This window comes from Crotalus tigris, unplaced genomic scaffold (genome assembly GCF_016545835.1).
Source record: "Crotalus tigris isolate CLP2741 ecotype Arizona unplaced genomic scaffold, ASM1654583v1 scf7180000017964.494433, whole genome shotgun sequence".
Lineage (NCBI taxonomy): Eukaryota > Metazoa > Chordata > Lepidosauria > Squamata > Viperidae > Crotalus > Crotalus tigris.
Window position 1 is genome coordinate 369158 of NW_024096747.1, and position 8904 is coordinate 378061.

At 46.6% G+C, this 8904-nt stretch overlaps 1 protein-coding gene across 4 annotated transcripts in view; it reads right to left on the reverse strand.

Moving 5' to 3' along the window:
* CELSR3 (cadherin EGF LAG seven-pass G-type receptor 3) overlaps positions 1-8667 on the reverse strand; it is a 112074-nt gene extending 103407 nt beyond the window's left edge. The window contains exon 1 of one of the 4 annotated variants that reach the window (XR_005556955.1): positions 3543-8667. Coding sequence is in view for 3 of the 4 variants with exons in the window: in XM_039345581.1 (XP_039201515.1) it covers positions 3543-7644 (4102 nt within the window). In the remaining variant the exon portion in view is untranslated. The remainder of the gene's footprint in view (positions 1-3542) is intronic. The other 3 variants (XM_039345581.1, XM_039345578.1, XM_039345580.1) reach the window with 3 other exon arrangements.
* Positions 8668-8904: the final 237 nt, after the last annotated feature.

The window sequence follows — 8904 nt, forward strand, 5'->3', positions numbered from 1 at the left end:
TATGTCCAAAGCATGCCCAGAGGCTAGAATTAATGAAGGGATAAAAAAAATCCATTCACTGGAATGAAACCTACCTACATTCTCATATCAGTATTGCTTTTTAAAAGAAAACAAAAAATTGACTGTATCCTGTTTTACAAGAAAACAAATGCATTTCTATTACAATCTGTCATGCATAATTGAGTAATGCAGTAAGGCTAAGATTTCCATCCATTTCACAAACTACCCCCCTTTCCTTTCTCTCTAGACCTGACTAATTGTTCATTGATTTCAACCATCAGGTTGGTCCTGGTTTCCACTGTATCAAATTAGAACAGAAGCTGTTCCATAGGCCAAACTGAATTAAAACATAGCAATAATAAGATGTAAAATCTGCAAGAAATTGGTTGTTCTCCAACGGAAGGGCCAAAATCACCCTGAATAACTATCAAATTCAACCAGAGGCACAGGGCTGCCCCTCCCTTCCCTGCCCCTCCCCTATTCATAGCCTGAGGGGTGGTTTCTTTGCCTAATTCTCTTACATGCCTTTTGCCTTCCCGAGCTTAAGCTTTTCTTTCCTCATTTTCCCACTGGAAAAAATGATAACATCCTCATTCCAAGAGCTGTGTTGTTCTGAGTGAATGTAATGCGAAGCCTGAAAATGTGATTTCTTCCCGCCTTTGTGCAAGGCTTTAAGTGGATTCAGAGGTTGAGTTTACTTGAGTGCACCCTGGCAGACTCCAGGAAAGGTCAGTGTGGTTCTCCAATCATCAGCCTGCACGCCCATCCCTCCTCCCCCCTCCCTCTCAGGGCATGAATATAATATTGCACTACCCTGCAGTTACAATTAACCCCTGAGGAACCTTAATCACGCATTGAGCCAGAGTTGGCTACCCTGTACATGTCAGCCTGGCCTACTCCTATCTTCGGAAGGAAATGGGGCTTGCCTTTCCCCAGCCATTTCCCCCTAATAATCTCATGGCAGGAAGAAAAAGGAGGCAGTTAACTAGGATGTGGAGATGGCCATGAATAATGCAAGACTCCCTAGACACAGCTGGGTAACTAAGGCTGTGAGATATAGAGGCAACCTTCTCTCCTCTTTCTCCTTCTAGAGGACCTCCTTGCACATGCTTTCTTTAAGTCACCCTAGGATTTTGTTTTATTTTTTTTAAGCATCATTAGGGATAAGTTTTAAAACTTTTTTTTTTAAAGTGACATTTCCACCCGCATTCTATAAAACATCTCAAACCGGCTAACAACCGAGCATGCCAATTAAAAATGCAACAGCATTTAAACTCTTACATACTATTAGGCTACCTGAAGAATGCAAATGCTGGTCTCATCCTCCATCCTAGCCCAATGCTTAAAGAAAAAGCTAGGTCTTGATAGCCTTCTGGAAGGGAAGCAGGATATGAGTTCTTTACATCACGGGTGTCAAACTCGCCACGTCATGTGACGTGTCGCGACGTATTGTGACTTGTTTTGCGTTGCTGGAGCTGGGGTGGGCACGGCCTCTGTATGATGCAATCAGCCTATGGCCCGGCAATTTGACACCCCCCTGCTCTACATCTTGGAGTGGTGGCCTTATAGGAAAGAACTGGAAGACCTCAGGCTATTAGAATCCTATTCTTGGTCTTGTATATATTTTCCTTGACTGCATTTGGCTATTGGTGTAAACCCTTCCGACTTAATGTAAGAAATGGTTGTAACAGCTATTTTATAGAGATATATGTATTTACATAAATGCAGTGCTCGTATCTTGTAAAGATAATATAAAGTTCTAACAACATTCCCTCCCCCCCCCCGATAATTTGTCGGTATTTACAAGAAGTGGCATGTAAATCTATTTTCTAAATAGATTTTGGAAAAAATGGATAAGGCAAACCAACAAATGATTATTTTGCATGTAACGTGAAATAGAATCAGATGAATAATGAGAGTAAGCAGAGAGGACAAAGAAAAAATTATAGTCAAGACATAAATATTGACATGACATGGTAATCAGACTCATCACGTTATTTAATGACAGAGGGCTAGTTCAATGAAATCTAAGCAAGAAGCCAAACCTTGCTTATGAGATAGTTGAGGCCTGGGCTAAATCTGCTAAGAAACCTAATGGTGGAAACTGTTTCCTTCTTGCAGTAAAGAGGAGTGATAATTCAAGCATTTGGCTTGCTGGCTGAATCCATTCAATTATCGGGGGGGGGGGGCTAACCAAATTATCTTGCTTTTTTTGGGAAGATAAGATAAAATGAAAGACAATGGCTTTTGAAAAATGCACCTGATACAGAAGCTTTAGATATATTTGGCAGATATATCCAGCACTTCATTTTTAGAAGGAAATGCACTGGAGTTATAAATGTGCCTAGAAGTTATGTTCTGTGAATCTTTGCTCCTTAGGGAGAAGAGACTGTCCAAGTTGAGACATTATCTTCATTATGAATTTATGTTTGGGGGCTGAGCCTTTCTATTTAAGGAATTTAATGCAATGCATTAAGCTCAGAACTGTTCAGCCAAACTCCCAAACACATTGAATAAGTGGCAATAAATGTGCAGAATATGATCGTGGGAATACATTGCATTAATTGCCTTGAAGAGAAAAGGCAGGTCGTAAATGGTTTTAAATTGATAAATCCTTTCATGCCACCCAAATAATTCAGGTCTGGGTGTGTGTGTGCGTGTGTGCGTGCGTGTGTGTGTGTGTGTGTGTGTGTGTGAGAGAGAGAGAGAGAGAGAGAGAGAGAGAGAACATAACATCTAAGAACAAATTGCAAGGTTTCAAATCTACATCAAGGCTTCTTCCCATCCAGACAAAGAATATTTAATTATATCTATCTGCCTGATATCCATATGAAACTCTGATCACCTTCATGTTACTGGCTAATCCAGTGGCAAAATAGGAAAACATAATCCAAAATGGCAATTTTAGTTCAAAAACACGTTAATACTTTTTTCCCCCCTCAGAGTAATTATTTTTGCCTTTTCCCAAGTTCCAATTATCTTGTAGGCAGAGAAAGCTGCAGTCAAACTCCCAGTTTCATCACTTGTTGCTAACTTATGCTTCCTCTCTAGCTCAAAAGCCACAGAGGATCATTATAACTTTCCAAGTGTCCATATTTGGTTTAACTATATTGCTACTGCATGAAAAGAAACAGAGAAATGAAGCAGGAAGCATCTCCATTCTCTGTGCAGCAGGCAGGTTTAACTTATCAATTTACATCCTTTCTCCCTTCCTTTGTATGCACTTTAATCTAATTTAGACTGAAAACTCTTCAGGGCAGGAACCTGGCTTTGTCTAATATATTATGAAATGAGTCTGCCATGAGATAACAGGAAGCAATCAAATCTTGCTTTTTGGTGCCCACTGAACTATTACACCCTAAAGGAAACTAGGAAAAAATAAATAAAAGATCTGCTAACATAATCATCGAAGTCGCTTTACTTGCTTTCTCCTATCTCTGGCTTCCATAGATTTAGCAAAAGCAAACAAGCTGTTTAATTTTTATAATTCAAGGAAAACCAACTTCGATACAATATATTGAAAAAATAAAAATCATCTTTACCTGTGACAGTCACCAACATGGAGGCCACCAAGGGACGATTGTTGTCCAGTTTACGGCTCAGTCTGAGTTCCCCACTAGTCTGATTGACAATTAACAAGTGCAGCTCATTTCCCCGTTCAAAGGTGTAAAACAGTCTGTCAGACACATCTGGGTCATAGGCAGGGATCTTCCCTATTACACCGGAAGGAAAGGTGTTGGATTTGTTGGAGATATAATTGTTAAAGAGGATCTGGAAATTTTTCAGAATGGGACTGTTATCATTCTGGTCAATGAGTTTGATGTGGACTGTAGCTCTGCTGACAAGAGGGGCAGAAGTGGCATGAACCACAATGACAAACTCGGGCTTGGTCTCATAATCCAAATCAATGAGGGCAGTGAGCTCACCCGAAAATATGTCCATCTGGAAGATTTCAGGGATATTGCCTTCCACAATTTGGTACATAATCTGGGCATTGGGTCCTTCATCTGGATCCAGGGCTGTGATCTGGGCCACCACAGAGCCCACAATGCTGTTTTCCTTCACAAAGATTTCAAACTCCTCGGCTGGAAAGACCGGAGCATTGTCATTAATATCTTGCACCGACACTTGAATACGGACAGGGGTTCTTTGGGAGGGCATTCCCCTGTCCACAGCATAGGCAGTAAGTTCGTAAACAGGAATGCTTTCTCGGTCCAACCTGCGGATGGTTCGAATAATCCCAGAGGTGGGCTCGATAATGAAATCCCCATCCCCATCCTCTCCATTCTGGAACGTGTACTGCACCCGTCCATTGGCATGGGCATCCCTGTCGGTGGCAGAGATCTGAAGCACACTTGTGAAGGGAGGGCTGTCCTCTGAGATGACACCTTGGTAGTGAGCACTCACAAACTGAGGGGCATTATCATTGACATCATTCACCATGATTTCCACATAGGTTGTGTCTGCTTTTTGGGGGATCCCATTATCTTTTGCTGTAATGGCCAGTGTGTAGGTAACCTGGTCCTCATAATCCAGCTCTGCCTGCAGGGTGATGGCACCAGTGTTTGCATCAATCCGAAACTGGGGAATGTTGTCTTCCAAATAGTAGGTAATCCTGGCATTTTCTCCAACATCATCATCTGTGGCACTGATGACTACCACCGTGCTACCAATTGGACGGTCCTCATTAACACTGACTGAATAATGGGCACTCTGGAACACTGGCCTGTGAGTGTTGGCGTCTGTAATGTTGATATGTACATGGCAGTTGTCATGCAGGGTCCTATCAGAGGCTGTCACTGTTAACACAAACCGCCTCTCTTGTTTGTAATCCAGGGGCAAAGAAAGGGTGATTAATCCCACTCCTCCTTGAGTACTGATAGCAAAACGGTTCCGTGTATTCCCACCTGTTATCTGATAGCTGATGGCACTATTCACATCCCGGTCAATTGCTGTTACACTAAGAACACTAGTCCCCACAGCAGCATCTTCATTGAGGCGAATTAAATATTCTTTCTGGGTAAATTCGGGCCGATTATCATTTACATCCATGACAGTGATGGTGACACTAGCAGACGCAGATAAAGAAGGAGAGCCATGGTCCCGGGCTTCTACCCCAAAAAAGTAATGCTGCACAGTTTCTCGATCCAAAGGGCCACTCACAGTAATCCAGCCCGTGGCACTGTTCACTACAAAGGGCGTATCAGAAGAGATGCCAGGGAGCTTGTACTCGATGCGCGAGTTCTCTCCATAATCTGCATCCACCGCCTGGATGTGTATTACTGAATGGCCCAAAGGGGCATTTTCCAATACAGATATTTGAAAGGGGGTGCTGACAAAGATAGGAGCATGATCGTTAATGTCCACTACTTGGATACTAACCATGCCTGTGTTATTGGACAAAGGAGGACGTCCTGCATCCTGGGCACGGATCCTCAAGGCATATTCTCGCTCAACTTCAAAATCCAAAGGAGCTACCACCTGTATTTCCCCAGTCACACTATCAATTGAAAATTGCCCCCTACTATTACCACTGATGATGTTATAATGAACTAAAGCATTGTTGTCTTTGTCTAAATCAGAGGCGGTAACTCTTAAAATTTCTGAATGGGGCCTTATATCTTCTCTTACCTGGACTATATACCGCTTTTCACTAAATTGTGGGACATTGTCATTTTCATCAAGAACTGTTATATACACTCTAACTGTGGAGGATAGAGGGCCAGGCTCCTTACCTTGATCATTTGACTCCACCACCAAAGAATACTTCTCCATTTTCTCCCTATCTACTTGCCCACTTGTAGTGATCAACCCTGACCGTGAATCTATCTCAAAGACAGAGTGAGCAGCTTGTTCATTTACAAATCGATATCTGATATGGGCATTGGGTGGAGAGTCTACATCGGTGGCCCTCAGCTGCAAAATGGGATAGCCTTCCTCTACATTTTCCCGGATTGTCTCTCTGTACTCACTCTGCTCAAATACTGGATTATGATCATTTCTGTCTGCAACTGTGATTGCAACCATGGTGGTGGCAGAAAGACGGGGAATCCCATGATCCATAGCAGTCACTCGGAAGTAGTGTAGGTCCATATTTTCCCTGTCTAAAACTTCAGTGGTACTGATGAGGCCATTTTGGGAATCAATGCTGAACAGTTCCAGAGATCTGCTGTTCATCAGAGCATCCATGGAATAGACCAGTCGCCCAGCTTCCCCGGAATCAGAGTCTTGGGCTGCCACCGTTATCACTGGCGTGCCTGAAGGCTGGTTTTCAGCCACCTGGACTTGGTAATTATACTGAGGGAAGAGGGGGTGACGATTGGCTGCCCTCCGAACCCTCGGCAAGGACAGAGGCGCCCCTTGTCTTCGTCTCCTTTTCTTGGCACACATGGAATAGGTTATCTCACTCTGCATAGCTGGATGAGTGCATTTTAACGGCAGGGAAGGAAAGAATTCCGGGATTGACGGACTCCTAAAATTCACCTCAAAACAAAGAGTTTCTAAACAGCCTTTGGTAGAGTCAAACGGATGGAAAGAAAAGAGGAGATCGCGCCTTCTCCAATCTACGTTCGGATTGGCTCCCAGAAAAGCACAGGGAGCTGTCCGAGCTGCTGAAAGGGCCGAAACAGCTCTCGCCCAGCCTTTTCTGGTCCAGGTACAAAGGCAGCATTGCTCTGGGCTGCTCCCACAGCACTTGCCGGCGCAGCAGCTGAAGGAAATTCCACGGGGCGCCGGTTGCCCCAGGCAGAGCTGAAGGCAGGTCAACAAGGTGAACCACCTGCAGAAAGGCGGACGGGCTCCCGGGCGGGAAAAGGAAGCCAGTCGCATAATGGACAACCACGAAGGCATGGCGGGACTGCCGCCTTCTCTCCTAGCTCTGGTGGCGGAGCGCTCGGAGCTCCTCAGTAAGGAGCGGTCGGTGCAGTTCCGAAGGCGGCGAAATGGCTTCGCACACAGGTGGACCCGCTGGATACAGACTGCAGTCCTGTTCAAAGGGGTCGGGCCCCGGCGATTTTGGGAGGGAGACTTCATCCCACTGGACACCCCATTGTCCTGCTGGCTCGCCCCCCTACTAAGGCGTGGATTGGAAGGGCTTGAGTAGACGCCCATCTGCGCGGAATCCACCCCAACCGCAGCGAGCCTCACGAGGCATTCCCAGGTAGTCCGCGCACGGCTTTCTCCGAGCCTTGCCGGACTCGGGGGATCCGGAAGAAGCGCGGAAGCGTTTATAATCCACGAGCATGAGGGAGCGCTGCCTGGATCTCCCAGGGCGCCAACCGGGCAGCGGATCGTCCTCTTTTCCCAAGGTGGGGTCAGGGATCCACCAGGAGAAAACCTGTCCTTCTTCCCTTGCCCCGCCAGGGGTTGCGAGAGGGAACCCGCGCAGCCCCGATCGTCCTCCTGGACACTGGCGGACGGCGAGCTTTCCTTCAGTTCCCCGAAGAGAGCGCAGCCCGGCCAACCACCGCTCGGCTTCTCCGGCTTCGCCCGGTGGACGCAGCCCAAGCCCCCTCTGCCCGCTGGCTTTCCCAAGCTGAAGCGAAACAAAGGGAGAAGCAGCAGCAGCAGCAGCAGCTCCAGGCGGCGGTCCTGGCGAGGACGGCGCTGGTTTGGTCCCGGAGGCTGAGGCGGCGGTTCAGCCATGGTCCCTCGGCCCTTTCCCCGCCCCCCTGCCCGGCTGCCCTGGCCTGGCGCTGCTCCCCCGGCCCCGCCTCGCCTCGGGCTCTGCCGCCTTCCCAGGTTCGGTTGCCGCCACCATCTATCTGGACGCGGCGGCGCTGCTTTCTCCGTGGCTCTCACTGCTCGGTGGCAACAGCATCGCCGCCTCCTGCAGCCTCAACATGGCTCCCGGCTGCCCCGATGGTCCGTTCCGCCCTCCTACCCCCCTTCTTGTCGCCCTGCCGTGGTAGCGCCCACCCGTTTAGCGTAGACGGGTGAAGCAAACCCCTCCGCCATCTTCACTGTGGGCAGGTTGGGTCGGGAGGAAAGAGGCAGGGAGGGAAGAGGGTCGATCGTCTCGCTAAGACTGGCGAAGGGATGGGGATAGAAAGGCCGCTAAGATCCGGTTGGGATTACGAGAGGATCGCTCTGGATTCAGTAGGGGCGTTCTACAGTGGAGGGAGCTGTCCAACGTGTTGATTTAGAACTCCGGGATCTAATCAGGGATGCCAAAGCAGCTGATGTCGAATCGGTCGAAGAAGGCTGTGCGATCATCCAGGAGGGTGTTTGGTCGCATGGGCGTGTCCTAGAGAGCCTCTTCTACCCAGGCCTCTTAGGCAGGCCCCTTTCCAGCTGTGGTAGTAGCACAGGTACCAGAATCCGCAGCCAGCATGGTTGACTTAGTCCTCTGGAGGAAACCCAATGGAGCAACACTGCTTTATTTTGCACACATGGTCAGGTTAAAGAGAGTTCCCCTTTCTTTAATATATACATGTGGGCAAAGGAGCTGAATTTTATACAGTAAATTAAATTAGTAAGGACTTATGGAAGAAAAGGGTTGAACTATGGGGTCCTTGGTGCTCTCTGAGCTTGGCTGTTTTCTTGCAGACGTTTTTATTACCCAACTAGGTAACATCATCAGTGCTCCTGTAAGGATTCAATTGAGAGGTTCTTACTCCTGTTTTCGAAGATATAATTTTTACCTTCTAGAGGTGTTATAGTGCTAATTACTTGTTGGAAAACAATAACTATTATATCTTCTATTTATTCAAATGCCTACATCTTTTTTTCAGTTTCCATATGAGCCTAAAAAAGGGATGATGATGATGAAGAAGATGATGATTCTAAGGGTTGCGCTGAAGAAGCACTGTTTTAATTATTTGTTTCATTAAAGCAAACATTTTTTTCTGCTTCACACAAAAGCTGGAAAAGTGACAGGCTACTGTAGTAGGAAAGGTGCAATGT